Here is an 18,689-nt window from a genome sequence, read left to right as displayed (position 1 = left end):
TTTACATGAAGTGAATTTAATGTGAAATCAACAAAAAAATGTCACTCTGTCATTGGATTTAGGTTAAGAGTTGGGTGGAAAAGAGAGACAATTATTTGACGTCGATGACGTGGAAACAACGTTGATTCAACCATTTTTTTAGTGGGAAAGGTATAAAGGACTCAGTGACTATCCCACAGCCTTGAACTGAAAGGAGCCATGTTAATCTTCACTGGGTTGGATAGTACCTTTTTCTTTACTCTTCTCTTTGGCCAATGAATCCAACTTCCTCCTGAGTGACTTCTTATGCTTTTGACCATCTAAGAAAAGAAAGAACACAGATGCTATGCAAGACTTCCTAACATTCTACCAGATATGACCATACTTGTTACATGTCACTTCATGACTCAATATTACATTTCCATGTTCTCGTCACAATCTGAAAGAGGCTTCAAAATCTCCTTAAACAGACAACCCAAGCTTAAATAATGTCATATTTAAAATGTGGTATGTGAATCCTAGTTAATAGTCTTCTTTCAATAGCACTATGGAGGTCACATGTGACTTTCCACACAAACATGCCTGCCTTTACAGTCCTGTCTTACCTACCTCAATCCATATGTAGACCGGGTGAATTTAAAGTCTGCTACTTTTCAAATGACATTTAATGTGTTTTTCCAACAGTTAATTTTTCTTGCTAGGGTTACAAAGCTACTGGTAATTTGCCAAAGTTACCAGCATCTTCAGTAATTCTGGTAATTAACAGAAAATCTATCGTAACTTTGGTAATTTATACTTGAATAACTGTAAAAATATAGTGTTCATTTATTATATCTGTGTCCATATTGTCCATGAGTTTCTAGTAGATAGATCACAGGTTCAAGTGAAAATAGCCAAAATGAAAAAAATAATCTTATCCACTATGGTGTTATTTTAACTCTTCAACTATTGTCTTTTTTCACAACTGCCATCAGTTTGACACCAAAACATTGACAACAAATACACACTGACACAGTAAAATAGATTTAAGCTTGTAAAAACAAAGGAAATAACATTTATTTCATGCTGAAACTTTTATTAAGCGCCAATGGTTTACATTTTTCATTCTATTTTTTTATTTATTTCATAATCATGTGATAAGGCCACACAGAGGACTATTACAGACACCTGGGATCATCTCAACTACTCAAATGAGCCACTAGATGTATTGTGATATTACATACAGTGTTAGGATCTTAATTTGAGCCAGTTTGCTACAGAAGGAAATTAATCCTGCAGCAACACCTCACGGCACAACGCCTCTCCCCCACGTGACCTACTTGTTGTGTGTATGTACTGACTGATAGATGCACACACACACTACATGTTAATATTTAAAAATCTATGTAATTTGTAAATGATTTTGTCTGTTATGTCTGTTACGTTATGTGTCGGACCCCAGTAAGACTAGCCGTCACCATTGGCGTCAGCTAATGGGGAGCCTAATAAATCAAATCAAATTATAAGTAATGGACATTTTTTGTAGGGTTGCTATATTTTTCTTTAGGGCAAATCAAGTCTGGCATTTTATAGTGGAAAGGACAAACTATAGAAGCCTTTTTAACCCTTGGCCTACAATTTCCGTGCCCCCGTGGAAATCTAATTAACATAATACAAACATCCCCATAAAAATCTGTCTGTTTAAACTAGAGATATCTGGTTCTTTGCATGGGCGATGTCTCAATCCACCACATCCTCTGACATCGCCCTTCCACCTCTGCGGTGAAAGGTGGCAGAGCCAGAGCGGAGTTTGTCAGACCATGAGACATCTTGAAAATCGGTCTTCTCACGAAAACATCTGTAGCGTCCAAATGGTTTGGCCTACACACTAATATGACCCCTCTGTGGAAAGCTGAGACGCTCACGAACACCAGTTTAAACGTTGAATACACTACAGCTTTGCATTTCCTGCTCAGTGACAAAAGAGCGATCAAATTGAGATTGTATATCTTTAAAAATCCTTGAAAGATACCAAAATTGGGTAGATTACTGGTAAACTTTGAACGTTTCCAGTAATCTACCCTCCCTTTGCAACCCTATCTGTGAGAGGGCCTGGCTGACAAGAAACAGACCAAAAGGTTGAACACATACAACCTCACACCACGGCAAAAATATATATTTCTAGCTACATACAGTACTTTCAAATTACTTTCTTCTATACAAAAAGTAATTGAATACACCAAATAAATTAGGTAAAACATGGTTTTACAAATTGCTGTCTTATACCAACACTAAACATGCAGGATTAACTAGAAATGATACATTACATTCTGTTTTGGTGTTAGTGTCTGTTGAGTAATGTTTAGACATGTTGTAACAAGAACTTCTCGCCAAGGGCCTGGGAACAAATAGCTTTGCTCACTGTATGGGAGTCTGAAGGGAGGAATCAGGAGATAGTGGCTGACTGGTAGATGACTCCCAGGCCTGAGTAGTAGAGTACCTTTGGGGATGGTGATTTGGCAACCCAGGTCGTAGTCCTGGAGCAGCCTGCTGAAGGCCACTTCCTGCAGGCGGACTCTCTCCAACTCTGAGAGGCTCTGGAGGGGCACCGGCTTCAGGCGCACGCTCAGCCCTGACATGCTGTTCCATGTGAAGTCATCCTGTTGTGAGGAGACAAGACACATGTCAGAGAGGGAACGAGAGAGAGAGACACGCACACGCACACCCCAGAGATATCTGTCACTGTGGATGTTATTTTTTTAGTCATGCCCTTTGAAAAAAGTAAAGCACTCGTACACCAACAGACACTTCTGCCTCACCTGACAGCTGAATGCCTCAGGCACAACAATCATCTGACACTTCCCATTACTAAAGATGAGATCCTCCAAAGTGTCAACAAGACAGTTGGATTTAGGCTAGTATATGTCAAGTGAATGGAAGGGGGTGGTGGATGGAGGAGTGTCCAGACCTAGCTCTGTTTCTGTTGTACTACATTCTGTATACGTAACATACAAACTCTTCTTTCATTCTACTCTGGAAGCGTAAGTATAAACAAGAGCTTGTGTTCATATGAATAATCTACTCTCCCGGATGATGGCATCGTCGGCTAGATAAGCCACTGACCTATAATTAATCAATAAGTCCCAAGGAGGTGTGGTATATGGCTAATATACCACGGCTAAGGGCTGTTCTTAAGCGCAATGCGGAGTGCCTGGACACAGCCCTCAGCCGTGGGAAAATTGGCCATAAATCACAAAACCCTGAGGTGCCTTATTGCTATTATAAACTAGTTACCAATGTAATTAGAGCAGTACAAATAAATGTTTTGTCATACCCCATGGTATACAGTCTGATACCATGGCTGTCAGCCAATCAGCATTCAGGGCTCGAACCACCCCGTTCATAATAAAGGTAAGCACGTCATCGGGTCTAATGGTTGTCGAGCGCCAACTGCGCATGTGCAGGCTGTCAAATCAGAGGCCCTCCTTTGATATAAAGTTCTTGTTTACAAAAAAGGAAAACGTGTCAGTGTATCACTTTCACGAGGTTGGAGTAATAACATGTTCAACAATGCTGAACAAAAATATAAAACGCAACATGCAAACTGTTGGTCCCATGTTTCATGAGTTTAAATACAATGTCCCAGAAATGTTCCAGATGCACAAAAAGCTTATTTCTCTCCAATGTTAAGCACAAATTAGTTTATATCACTGTTAGTGAGCATTTCTCCTTTGCCATGTTAATCCTTCCACCTGAAAGGCGTGGCATATCAAGAAGCTGATTAAAACAGCAGGATCATTACATTGTGCTGGGAACAATAAAAGGCCACTCTAAAATGTGCAGTTTTGTCACACAGACAGATGTCTCAAGTTTTGAGGGAGCGTGCAATTGGCATGCTGACTGCAGGAATGTCCACCAGAGCTGTTTCCAGAGCTTTGAATGTTCATTTCTCTACCATAAGCCGCTTCCAACGTTGTTTTAGAGAATTTGGCAGTACGTCCAACCGGCCTCACAACTGCAGACCACGTGTAACCAAGTCAGCCCAGGACCTCCCATCCGACTTCTTCACCTGGTCTGAGACCAGCCACCCGGAAAGCTGAAGAAACTGTGGGTTTGCACAACCAAAGAATTTCTGCACACACTGTCAGAAACCGTCTCAGGGAAGCTCATCTGCGTGCACATCGTCCTCACCAGGGTCTTGATCTGACTGCAGGTTGGCATCATAGCCGACTTCAGTGGGCAAATGCTCACCTTCGATGGCCACTGGCAAGCTGGAGAAGTGTTCTCTTCACAGATTAATCCCAGTTTCAACTATACAGGGCAGATGGTAGACCGCGTGTTTGGCGTTGTGTGGGTGAGCGGTTTGCTGATGTTAATGTCCTGCTCCACATATTGGCGGTGAACAAAATTGCATTTTATCGATGGCAATTTGAATGCACAGTGATACTGTAACGACATACTAAGGTTCATTGTCGTGCCATTCATCCACTGTCATCACCTCATGTTACAGCATGATAATGCAAGGCCCCGTGTCGCAAGGATCTGAACGCAATTCCTTGAATCTGAAAATGTCCCAGTTCTTCCATGGCCTGCATACTCTCCAGACATGTCACCCACTGAGCATGTTTGGGATGCTCTGGGTCCACGTGTATGACAGCCTGTTCCAGTTCCTGCCAATATCCAGCAACTTAGCAAAGCCATTTAAGAGGAGTGGAGCAACATTCCACAGGCCACAATCAACAGCCTGATCAACTCAGTAAAATCATGGACATTGTTTCATGTTTCATTTATATTTTTGTTCAGTGTACTTAAGACATTGGCTCGAATATATGTTGTGCTTTCAGATTTCGATGAATTTAACAACTAAGTAAGAATTTGACACTTATCTCATTGACTTCTCAAACCCCAAACCCTGGCCTAGTCTGTTTTGTCTGTTTCACAAGTGTTCCCAGAAGTCTTGCGATGTTGCTCCTCTGGGTTTAGAAACTCTGTGCCCACACAGTCAGTTGAGTTCGGTGAGGAAGAGATGTGACAGGTGAAGAGTGAAAACATCTTTGGATGTGATGTATAGAGAATTATGTGATGGAGAGAAATGTCTTCACAAAGCTATAAAATCTAAATCAAATCATATTATATTTGTCACATGCGCCAAATACAACTGGTGTATACCATGAAATGCTTGCTTACGAGCTTTTCCCAACGATGCAGAATTAAAAAATAATAATAAAAATGCAATAGTAACACAAGAGAAATAAAATAAAATACACAAGAATGGAGCGACAGTATACTGTATACAAGGAGTACTAGAACCTAATGCTCACATGTGGAATTGCATTTTCAAATGTGAAAAACTTTCAGATGAAAAAAATCGAATTTGCACTTTCACGTGAAAATCTACCTTGCACTATCACGTGAAAATCTATCAAGTTAAAATCTAACTCTCACATGTGGAATTGCATTTTCAGATGTGAAAAACATTCACATGTGAAAATCTAATTTACAGTTTTACATATGAAAATCCTTGTTACATGTAGTTTCATGGTATCACAAGTTGGAATTTTGCATCGCCATGTTGTTACATTTATTCTGTAATGTACTCAAATGTTTTCACCTGTTGCTTCTACATGTTGAAATGTTATCACATTAACTCCACATGTGAAATTCATGTGGATTTTCCATAAGGGCTACCTCAGCGAGCTCATTGCAAAGGTTCCTCCCTTCGTAATGTGTTGGATCATTGAGTAATTTTCCCCAGTCCTAACCTATAACAGTCAGACAGGGGACTGATACTGTGTACTTCCTTCCCTCATCAACAAACAAAATACTGTCTCTGTTGCGATTCTCTCCATGTTCTGTCCACTGGAGCCAAGATCTCTGCTGTAGCCAGATAATGTGTTTAATCTCCCTGCCCTGCATGCCAACCAATAAAGGCCAAACACACACACACACGGCTGATGCCCTCCACAGCTGGGAGGCATTAACACCCAGTAATACATCACAGCACTTTATCACACACCTGCACAATGTGGGATTGATCACAGTGTAAATGGGACGGTAAATCTGACCAAACAATCCGATTAACCAACATTAGTTTCCTGTGTGGATAGACATGAAAAATACTGTGCAGATAGTCAACAGTTTTGCTGAAACTGGACGAGAGGTAGGAAAAGAAAGGCACATTTTTAACTACTCTATTATTTGTCCAAATCAAAGTCAAAAATAGGTCTACAAAGCTGCCTAATACTGCTTATAAGTTCCTACTAATTGATGTCTCTATTGAATTGATTGTGATAATGGTTGAGGTATGAGCAGGTATGACCTTCAACTACCCAAGACCCCCCCACAATACCCCCCCTCCCTCCAAGAAAAATATTATAATTCCATTCCCCAACCCCAAGAACCCCGTCCTCCCCAATGCACCAACAACCATCAAAATGAACAAAAGAGGAAAAAGAGAAAACAACAATGCAAAAAACAAGACCTGAAGGACAACAGAAATCATAACAGAAAGGCCAACTGAATATGTTTGAGCGCATGTATGGCACTATTTACATGTGTGTATGTGTGTGTGTCCGTGTATGTGCATTTGAATGAGAGTGTGTGTATATGCATGTGTACAAAGCCTATGAGGCATCAGCCTCAGGCAAACAAGAATTAGCTGTAACAACACTGGTGTCATTCAAATGTACTTTTTGTTATGCTTTATTTTTACTTAATTTGTTTTTCTTTTATCTTTGACCATCATTCTATCCTCTGCCCAGCAACTCCACTCCCACTCGTCTCCAATTACACATCCCAACCCACAGCCCATCCCACCTATCTCTGCTGGCCACCCTCTTCGGATTTCTACACACCGTATATCTTTCAACTATGCCGTGATGTTTAACATAGATTCAAAATGTATCGAATTGAATAGAATACACAGATTGCGAGTTGAAGATAAATAATTTTACTAAGAGTATTAGTAATTGACTGACCCAGTCTCTCCAGATCTCCCAACAATACTATTTCTAGGGTAAAATTCAGATCAATGTTATGCATTTTCAGCCATTCCTGAGCCCGAGACCAGAAATTGGCTACCTGAGGGCAACACCAAAAAAAATGGTCTGTTGATTCTGTATCCTCACAACAAAACCTGCAGAGCTGTGATTCAACATTTTGTTGGTGGCAAGAATAACTTTTGCGGAAAAGCACAAAGTCTTGAATCTTGTGTCATTTTATATATCAATTCATACACCCTGTGCCATGGAATCGGAACATCAAAAATCTCTTCCCAACTTTTTTGCAATCTGTATGGCACAGCTGTCAACATCCTGGTCCTCAAATGAAACTGGTATACTTTCCTATTTATGCTATTTTTATTTATCTGACAGTTTTGATCCTTTATATTGGGCGGACAGACCAGTTCCCTACCTCCTCCTGCTGCCACCCGCCTCGTCCATTTTTGGGGAAATGCTGTAGTCAATTGATTGTAGTCTTGGATTGAGCAGACCTTCCCTTACAATTCTGATAACTCAAAGAAAGACATACAGTACGTCTACCATTTCAATTTACAAAATCATTTAAAAACAAAATACCCTTTTCAAACATATTTTTCATAAATACAGGTCTTATCAACCAGCACATTTGAGGTCAGCCATACTATTTGTTGAATAGTAATCTACTTGAGAACCATTTAGGGTTCAAGTAAACCTTTTGGATAAATGAAGCTTTTAGAGAGAGGTTTAGTGCTTTTATGTTTAATCATCTCAACTCACCCATTATATAGATAGGTACGCTTTATCTGGTCTGGTTTAGCATCCCAGATAAATCAAAATAAGTGTGTAAACTGAGATATGGCTAAGGTGTTAATCAGGGCAATTTTTCCATAAATAGACAGGTCCATGGTCTCCAGCATCTTGTCTATTTTCTATTGAAATTCATTGTGGAGAGCTCATTGATATCTTATGTGATATGAATACCAAGTATGTCTACTTCGCAGTCAGCCAATGTTATAGGTAAACTGCAGGGTAAATGTAAAAGTTGTATTTTTTAAAGATCCAATACGTAATGTTATACACTTATCATAATTAGGTTTTAGTCCAGAGTCCAGAAAAGCTATCTAGATCTTCAATGAGACATTGCATGGATATAGCTTGCGGATTTAATATAAAACTTGAGTCATCGGCATACATGGACACCGAAAATGCAGAAGGTTGGTTATCCCCTCACTGCTGGATTCCAATAGAAATGACACATCACTTTGCAAACCAGTATATTTTGACAGGTTCGGTGTATAACCCAACATGCTGGGTTGCTCAGATTACCCAAGCGTGCGTTCATTTAACCATCAGTTGGGTTTCCATTCACTTTTATGATGGGTTGACCAAGCAGCTGGGTCTTCGTTAATGTAATCCATAGGTTATTTTCAAGAGGCATGGCTCATTATCATGTTAAGTATGTACACTGCAATGTTACATTTGGCTTGAATATTGCACCCAACATACAAAAATATGAATATGATTATTTACATAATGCAACTAAGGGTTACTATCCCACTGGGGATATCACACTGGGATTTGCAGAGGTGTTTGCATAGGACTCATACACTTCTTTAAGCATAATTAAAGCTACAAATGTGTCATTTGTCAAGCTTAATATGTGACAACAATTCAGCAGAACAGAATAACTGGAATTACATTTACTCTCATAGGTGACCAAAAATGACTTCCTGAAAGCCACGCCCCTACCAAGACACGCCTCCAGTCTGATGGGTCATAACTCAATGACTGTATTTACACAGGCAGCCAATTCTGATATTTTTATTTTGGTCTTTTGACCATTCACCTCAGATCTTTTCATCAAATCTTCTTCTTCTTCCTCATGTGGTTTTGCAGCAGACTAGACGCTTCGTTGTGTATTGGTACCCTTCACAGTTTGGAAAGTGCATTCACATTTGTTCACAAAAAAGAAAAGAAATTGCACCGCCATCTAACCCTATATCCCCAGCACTCCCCACCACCCTTTCCCACTACTTTGGCCCCAACAGGTTCTAAACCAGGCCGTCGACCTGGGAGGGTGGAACCCCTTCTCTCAAAACCCCCTGTAGTTTTTCTGCACTAAAATCTCCCCAAAACATATCTGCTGCTACGACCAGTTCAGTCTTCTAGGATTTCCTTTCCATCTGTGCGGTACAATTAATGATCATAGTAATAAAAGGCCAAGAAGCCAACCTTACTAAAGCACAAAACATTTGGGTCACTTTGCACTGGCCTACTACTCACAGAGATCCTCCTCATCCTCTACTTTCTTCACTGCCTCAGCATGACACTTTCTGCACTTCCCCCACCCTTGACACTTCAATCTGTCTCACTCGGATAGGACATTTCTGATCCCCAGCAACATGGCTACTCCCACAATTGAAACACACCACTTTTCCCCCCTCGAAGCTACACACCCTCCGGCCCACCTCAGAATCTCCCTTCTACATACTGCTGCAACTTGACCATAAACTTGGCACTTATTGGGGTTGGAAAACCAACCCTCTCACGGTAGGAGTGAAACTGGATGAATGCAACAAGCATGTCTCTGTCACTAACAAATTCAGTTTTTGGTGATAACTCTACAATTCACTTGAAAGGCAAGGCACTCTAGGAAATATGAAAATAAACCTTTACACTAAGCATTGTTAATTCAACACTGTTCAGTGTCTATACGGGTCCACACTTTGTGTTAATTTAAAACTGGGGAATTTGCTGTGTATAAAACTGAGGGAACATGCAGATATGTGTACACATTTATCATACACTGTAATTGTGTATAATACAAAGTCGTATCTTATTCAGAATAGTTTAAATGACAGCTTGCATCTGCTCAATCTGTTCAGACATTCCTACAGAGTGAGAACTGTACATGGGAGGGGAGGCTTTCAAACTAATTTCTCCCCTATCAGATCTCTGTACATGCTAGGTTCCCACAGTCCTTCTCAAACACAGAGGAGCACGGTCCTCATATTGAAAACTATACAGACATGGTGGACTGGACTTTGACATAACCCCAGCACTCATAAACCATCTCTTGTAGAAATGTTTAGTGTAAAAAAAAGTATTTTAAATTAAGTGTTTCCTATGACCATGTGCGTGTGTTGACTTGCTGCAAAAGAAAGCTACCCGGATATTATCGGTGAGCGCAGAGATATGAGGGCATGCGGTGGAGGAGATCTTAATGGGCTATACTCAGCCTTGTCTCATGTTAGTAAGTTGGTGGTCTATTGATATCCCTCTAGTGGTGTGGGTGCTGTGCTTGGCAAAGTGGGTGGGGTTATATCCTGCCCGGTTGGCCCTGTCCGGGGGTATCGTCGGACGGGGCCACAGTATCCCCTGGCCCACGCTTGTCTCAGCCTCCAGTATCTATGCTGCAATAGTCTATCTGCCGGGGGGCTGGTTTAATTCTCCTGTCTTATCTGGTGTCCTGTGTGAATTTAAGTATGCTCCCTCTAATTCTCTCTCTCCCTTCCCGGAGGACCTGAGCCCTAGGATCATGCCTCAGGACTACTTGGCCTGATGACTCCTGGCTATCCCCAGTCCACCTGGTCGTTTCAACTGTTCTGCCTGCGGCTAGGGAATCCTGATTGTGTTCACCGGACGTGCTACCTTGTCCCGGACCTGCTGTTTCCGACTCTCTCTCTTTACCGCACCTGCTGTCTCAACCAAGACAACTGTCATTTACTCCTGACATACTGACCTGTTGCACCCTCTACAACCAGTGTAATTATTATTTGACTCTGCTGGTCATCTATGAACATTTGAACATTTTTAAGAACAATCTGGCCTTAAATGACCATGTACTCTTATAATCTCTACCCGGCACAGCCCGAAGAGGACTGGCCTGATTCCTCTCTAGGTTTCTTCCTAGGTTCCTGCCTTTCTATGAGAGTTTTTTTGTGAGATCTGCGATTTAAAAATGGCTTTATAAATACATTTGATTAAATTGATTGATGCAGAATCATGATCAGTATATTCAGTAAAACAGATAATATCATTTTCAGCAATGTATTATAACAAGTTACATGTCTAATATCATTTCAAGCATTATGATGTTAGGAAAAGACACCACAGTGGGAAAAAAAGAGCATTCTATGAAATGGATCATCCTGAAAAGTTTGGCTTGAAAAACATCATATGAAAATGTCACTCTTAGTGTGCATTCATTCTTGCACACTAAAAGGAGCACCTGGTCTTTGAAAATATTGAATGTGTCATTAAATGTGGATGTTGCTGTCACACTAACCCGAGGTCAAAATCTCATCTTAAACATGGTATGTGAAAATATTAGGCAACTCTGTGTGGTGTTTAAAAAAAATCAAATTACAGGTGAGAGGTGCTACCCTGCTGCCAAAGCACTAATCAGAGGATGGCAGAACATTACCCAAGGTGACACATAGACATATGAGACACATAGCCATACACCTCCACATGTGGGAGCAAGGAAACTTAGTTTTGTTACTAACCGCTTTGATAGTTAATCATTTCAATTCAATTAGAGGAAATAGTACTTTATTGTAAACTGTAATACTGTAGCCTATATGAAAGAGTTCACAAAATGCGCATGTCTTTCAGTGGTTACCTCCCAATGCAATTTTAAAAATGATTTGAAAAATTGTTAACGAGATGCTTACTCTTTTCACTTACAGTTTTGATCGTTCAACTCTAAAAGTCTAAAAGATCCCAGAAATGTTCCATATGCACAAAAACCTTATTTCTCACAAATTTTGTCCACAATTTTGTTTATACCCACGTTAGTGAGCATTTCTCTTTTGCCAAGATAATTCATCCACTTGACAGGTCTGGCTTATCAAGACGCCAAGAACCTTGTGCTGGGACAATAAAAGGCCACTAAAATGTGCAGTTTTGTCACACAACACAATGCCACATGTCTCAAGTTTTGAGGGAGTGTGCAATTGGCATGCTGACAGAAGGAATGTTCACCAGTGCTGTTGCCAGAGAAGTTCATGTTAATTTATCTACCATAAGCTGCTTCCAACATCATTTTAGAGATTTTGGCAGTACGTACAACCGTCCTGCAGACCACGTGTAACCACGTCAGCCTAGGACCTTCACATCAGGTTTCTTCACTTGCAGGAACGTCTGAGACCAGCCACCTGATGAAACTGTGGGTTTCCACACCCAAATCATTTCTGCACAAACTTTCAGAAACCATCTCAGGAAAGCTCATTTGTGCGATCGTAGCCCTCACCAGGGTCTTGACCTGACTGCAGTTCGGTGTCGTAATTAAATTCACTGGGCAAATGCTCAACTTTGATGACCACTGGTATTGCTGGAGGAGTGTGCCCTTCACGGATAGATGGCAGACAGCGTGTATGGCATCGTGTGGCAAGTTGTTTCCTGATGTCAACATTGTGAACAGAGTGCCCCATGGTGGTGGTGGGGCTATGGTATGGGCAGGCATAAGCTACGACAATGAACACAACTGCATTTTATCAATGGCAATTTGAATACGCAGAGATACCGTGACGTAATCCTGAGACCCATTGTCGTGCCATTCATCCACCGCCATCACCTCATGTTTCAGAATGATGATGCACGGCCCCATGTCGCAAGTATCTGTACACAATTCCTGGAAGCTGAAAATGTCCCAGTTCTTCCATGGCCTGTATAGTCACTAGACATTTCACCCATTTAGCATGTTTGGGATGCTCTGGATCGACCTGTACGATAACATGTTTCAGTTTCCGCCAATATCCAGCAACATCGCACAGCCATTGAAGAGTAGTGGGACAACATTCCACAGCCTACAATCAACAGCCTGATGAACTCTATGCAAAGGAGATGTGTCGCGCTGCATGAGGCAAATGGTGGTCACACCAGATACTGACAGTTTTTTTGATCTAGGCCCCTACTTTTTTTTTTTTTTTACGGTATCTGTGACCAACAGATGCATATCTGTATTCCCAGTCATGTGAAATCCATAGATTAACTCAGTAAATTCTTTGAAATTGTTATATGTTGCGTTTACATTTTTGTTCGAGTATAGATTGGGGCACATGTGCGTCAATAGACTTTATAACCTAAAATAGTATGAATTTGCATTCAATAAATATAACTTTATTGTATACTGTAATACTGTAGCCTAAATGAGAGCGTTTACACAAGGCACATGTCATTCAGTGGTTCCTTACCAATGTGAAGATTGTTTTTTTTAAGAGAAAACATAAGATATCATTCAGTGGAATACAATGAGCAAGGTAAACACAAAATAGTGAGATTGAGCACCCAGAATACATCCATCAACCATATTTGAACTAGATCCGATAGGTGATGAATATTCCTCTCTGTTCAAGAAGTCTTAAATGGAGCATTTTACGAGTTGTGTTCTCCACAAAAACTTCAAACTGGGACTAGACTAATTTTAGGAACAAATACCTAAAACAAACGCTGGTGCACATTTTCCAAAACCTCTACAAGCACAGCATTACCTAAAAAAGTGGAAGAGAGCCAGTCATCTCTCCGATCTGAACCATTCAGGATTCTGCATGCTGATCAATATTCATGACTGCATGCCGAGGTGAGTTTGGGGTTGTTGATTATTCATTGACTTTCTCTATGTCTGGGAAGCTCACAACCTGCACACACAGCAACCATTTATTGTATCTAGAATGAGGGGAAAGACACCCATAATTGGTTATTCCTAGTTTGGAAATAGATTACAAATGACCAATAGTAATGGCAGTTTCAGTTGCACCTATCTTAACTACATTGACATTTATTTTGGGAAAAAAAAATACTTTAGGATGTTCTGTAGACATTGTCAACAAAAACAATGACTACTATTATTGCACTTCACAACAAATGTTTTTTGAATAATGATGTTGGCTACAAGGTCTTGTTTTCAGAAGTTGATTCTAGGACATTTTATCATACTTCATACGGTACTTCCTGCTTTTAAGCACAATATCATATATTATATACAGTACATATTACCTCAATTACCTCAACTAACCTGTACCCCTGCACATTGACTCAGTATCGACCTGTACCCCTGCACATTGACTCAGTACCGGCCTGTACCCCTGCACATTGACTCAGTACCGGCCTGTACCCCTGCACATTGACTCAGTACCGGCCTGTACCCCTGCACAAATTATTTCTGAACTCTTATTTTTCTTAAAACTGCATTATTGGTCAAGGGCTTGTAAGTAAGCATTTCAAAGTTGTATTTGGCGCATGTGACAAATACAATTTGATTTCGTTTAAATTGTACAGTATTATACTGTGTGTCATACACAGTACTTGCTTTGAAATCGTATTTATATTGCAGTAAGTGTACTGTAATATGAAATACATTTTACTTGTCGCCGAGCTGCCTGTAAGCCACTGTCAAATTCATACTAACCCCTTCACAGTGTGGCTCTTGCCTACCTGTTCATTCCTGAGCAGTAATGGATTTGATGAGATTTCACTTTAAAGCTACACTGTAAAACGGGCATGTAGCCAACCATTAAAGGGTGGACCCCCAATAAAACAAACTATGGATTGATGGGATCCCATGCCATTTTATTTGGGATGATTTCAAGGACATAACACTGAAGTAATGGCATTCCACGTGAGCAGCACTACTTTCTAACATGATTTGCACATTTCAGTTATTCTCAACAACTTATGAAACCACCATTTTCTACACAAAATCAGAAAGTTTTCAATGTCTTGGCTGAACATAGCCAACACTAGGTGTAGCGAATTCAACAAATAGGCTACTACAGCGCTGATGCTGCTTAGACGATAAGGGCCGCGCAATACTCACAAGGTAGGAGATGTGCCTGTCGAAGGGTAGGAGGTCCCCCATGATCAGAATATGTAGAGCAGCCCGCAACACAGAGCAAAGTTTGTCGAGTTAAATTTCAGAAGAGTTTGCTTCCTTTGCCCTTAGTTTTACTTGTAGAACCATTTTTGTTTAACTCTCAATTGCGTGTCTCCTGTGGTGAAGCTGAGGTCCTTGAATAATGATGATTATGGGGGCAGCTAGAGGTGCTCTGTCTCTCTCTCTTTATTTCTCTCTCTCTCTCTCTCTCTCTCTCTCTCTGGCTCTGAAAGTTGAACAACTCAGTGGTTAATGAGGCAGTAATAAACACTGTCAAAATTCCCAGTAAAGAGTCATACATTTATGTTTAAACGCATCTGAAGCATGCCATCCTTCACCATACATATTTTCTGATCGAAATGTATCAACTTGTCCCACTGTGATAAAATATATTCATACTAGAGACCATACCTCAACATCATTCAATCAATTATTTAAATTCCACTATCAACGTGTTGTCAGTGAAATCTACTCATGTAAATAATTGTCAATGCAGATATTTGGTAAGAGGAGGTTTTGATGGCAGGAATGTGGCTGTCCTGCAAGAAAACATGCTGTTGCAGTGTGAGCACAACTGTGTCCCAGACCAGATGTGAGGCCCATGCAGATAAATGTACACACCAGATGTGATGTAGTACCCTACAGTAGCCTCTATAGGTAGCCTAATTAAATGATGTGCTATGCAAAAGAACCCGCTATGACCCTGCTAAACATGTATTACACATTGCAATATGCTGTAGTCGTATTATCCTGGTTCTCCTGCTTAAAAATGTATTCAATCTAAATGAGATCCAGTCAACATCTTACAAAGGGTAAACAAAGGTCTCTATTGCCTGAGAATGTGGAGTAACTATCCCTTATGGAGAAGATGAATGGACATGTTTGTTATTACTTTGCCATGCTGACATCTTCAGCAGTTTTTACTAAAACAAAAATGGCCAAAATGTATCATCGTTGTGTTTTTCACATTTTTGACGGTATGACGGTATTTGACGGTGTTGATGTTTTTTAATAATAAAAGTTTGCTTTATGACATTTGCTTTATGAGTAGTGCGTGACACATACACACTAAGTGATATCAATGGGTCTCTCTCTATTCTGATTGTTTTATACTGTTCAATTAAACTTCAACCAAAAATAATTTTCCACATTTTCATAACTTCATGCACTTCCTGCAGTCATTTGAGATCATTTCCACACTGCCACGTAGGGCTGCATGATATGGGCAACAAAATCTAGGCCTTATTTTTAACCAAATATTTGCTTTTGCTATTTGACTTGAGATTTAGATCAAAACACTTGGATGAACTGTTGGAATCAAAAATGATGATTATTCTAATTCTATAGTTAGAAGATAATAGTGGGCACTTTGAATAAAGTGCTGTTTGACATGGCAACAAATTAAAATTCCAGGGAGGAGTTATGATGTCGGAACCAAAGTGTTTATCAGTGTTTCCACGGGGACCCTATAATCTTTGGCTACATTCAATGTTCTCTTAGCTACTTCATGTAGCTAACATATTCATATTTGCATATTCCTCTTTGATTTAGAAGATACTGTTGCACAAACAACATAGTGATTTAGGCTTAGACCATCACTGCTATCAGGCTGTATAGCTAGCAAAATTAGCTTTGACTCAGTACATTTATTAGATAGCTAGTTAACCAGCGAACTAGCGATTAACATTAATAAGGAAATTATCTCAAAAGAGAAAGATGTCCTCATGTGTACTACCTATAACCCCCCAATAGAATCCCCCTATTTTAACGATGACAGCTTCTTCATCCTAGAGGGAGAGATCAACCATTTCCAGGCTCAGGGACATGTACTGGTCTGTGGCGACTTAAATTCCAGAACTGGAAAAGAACCCGACACCCTCAGCAAACAGAGGTGACAGCATTCCCTCCCCCTAGACACAACTATGAAAACATAACCAACAAAAAGGGGTCACAATGGTAGGCTTCAAGGGGACTCCTATGGTAGGTACACATATAGCTCATCTCTTGGCAGTAGTACTGTAGACTACTTTATCACTGACCTCAACCCAGCGTCTCTTAGAGCGTTCACAGTCAGTCCACTGACTCCGCTATCAGATCACAGCAAAATCACACTCTACTTGAACAGAGCTATGCTCAATCAAAGGAAATTAATAATATTAATAAATGCTATAGATGGAAGGAAACTAGTGTGGAAATCTACCAAAAGGCAACAACAAATTCATTTCCCTTCTCGACAATGTCCATGACAAAATGTTTCACTGTAATAGTGAAGGTATAAACTTGGCATTAGAAAACCTAAACACTATATTTGACCTCTCAGCTTCCCTTTCTAATCTAAAAATGTCAAGCAGACAACCTATGAAAATGAACAACAAAGACAAATGGTTTGATGAAGAATGCAAAAACCTAAGAATTACATTTAGAAACCTATCCAACCAAAAACAGAGAGACCCAGAAAACCTGCGCCTATGCCTTCACTATGGTGAATCACTATGGTGAATCCCTATGGTGAAAAAAAGGAACAGCACATCAGAAATCAGCTCAATGTAATTGAAGAATCCATAGAATCTAACCACTTCTGGGAAAATTGCCCTGACAGTAAATCTCAGTAAGACAAAAATAATGGTGTTCTAAAAAAGGTCCAGTTGCCAGGAACACAAGTATAAATTCCATCTAGACATCGTTGCCCTAGAGCACACAAAAAAACTATACATACCTCGGCATAAACATCAGCACCACAGGTAACTTCCTCAAAGCTGTGAATGATCTAACAGACAAGGCAAGAAGGGCCTTCTATGCAATCAAAAGGAACATATCAATTAGGATCTGGCAAAAAATACTTGAATCAGTTATAGAACCCATTGCTCTTTATGGTTGTCAGGTCTGGGGTCCACTCACCAATGAAGAATTCACAAAATGGGACAAACACCATATTGAGACTGCATGCAGAATTCTTCAAAAATATCCTCGGTATACAACATAAAACACAAAATAATGCATGCAGAGCAGAATTAGGCAGATACCTTCTAATTATCAAAATCCAGAAAACAGCCATTGAATTCTACAACCACCTAAAAGGAAGCGATTCCCAAACCTTCCATAACAAAGCCATCACATACAGAGAAATTCACCTGGAGAAGAGATCCTATGCAAGCTGGTCATGGGACTTTGTTCAAAAACACAAACAGACCCCACAGAGCCCCAGGACAGCAGCACAATTAGACCCAACCAAATCACGAGAAAACAAAAAGATACTTACTTGACACATTGAAAAGAATTTACAACAAAACAGAGCAAACTAGAATGCTATTTGGCCCTAAACAAAGAGTACACAGTGGTAGAATACCTGACCACTGTGACTGACACAAATTAAGTACATCTTTGACTATTTACAGACTCAGTGAGCATAGCCTTGCTACTGAGAAAGGCTGCCCAGCCCTAAAAACAACAAACTCATTCTTGAGATTAAGCTCTAGTTTTATGTCATGAGGACACAATACTTCTCCAAGGTAGATAAAACATTTTAGTGTTTTCCATTGCATATTAGCTTGTTTTACTCTGTTGTATTTGCCATTGTTTTTCTATAACATTATTAGAATTTCATCAAGTGAATTTCTTTATTATACAATGTCTTATGCCATTAGAATTAACCCATTATCAAGCCCAAATAACATTTGGCTCAGAGGTTCAAAATTACTTTTTTATCTATGATCTGACTAGGAAGAGAGTTGTTTAAATCAAACAAATGTAGGGCCTCCCGAGTGGCACAGCGGTCTAAGGCACTACACCACTGTGCTTGAGGCATCCCTACAGACCCGGGTTTGATCCCAGGCTGTATTACAGCCGGCCGTGACTGGGAGACCCATGAGGCGGTG

At 40.1% G+C, this 18,689-nt stretch overlaps 1 protein-coding gene across 2 annotated transcripts in view; it reads right to left on the bottom strand.

Annotated features, from left to right (window-relative positions):
* The window catches only part of arhgap6 (Rho GTPase activating protein 6), a 58,550-nt gene that overhangs the window by 17,622 nt on the left and 22,239 nt on the right, over nucleotides 1-18,689 (bottom strand). For both annotated transcript variants that reach the window (XR_016490536.1, XM_021578941.3), the window contains exons 2-3: nucleotides 2,459-2,618; nucleotides 228-299 (exon numbers count right to left, since the gene is read on the bottom strand). Coding sequence is in view for 1 of the 2 variants with exons in the window: in XM_021578941.3 (XP_021434616.3) it covers nucleotides 228-299; nucleotides 2,459-2,618 (232 nt within the window). In the remaining variant the exon portion in view is untranslated. The remainder of the gene's footprint in view (nucleotides 1-227; nucleotides 300-2,458; nucleotides 2,619-18,689) is intronic.

This window comes from Oncorhynchus mykiss, chromosome 22 (assembly GCF_057628025.1).
Source record: "Oncorhynchus mykiss isolate SJ-2025 chromosome 22, ASM5762802v1, whole genome shotgun sequence".
NCBI classification, from domain to species: Eukaryota; Metazoa; Chordata; class Actinopteri; order Salmoniformes; family Salmonidae; genus Oncorhynchus; species Oncorhynchus mykiss.
Note: the sequence above shows the minus strand (reverse complement) of the source record. Positions and strands in the feature narration are given on the sequence as shown.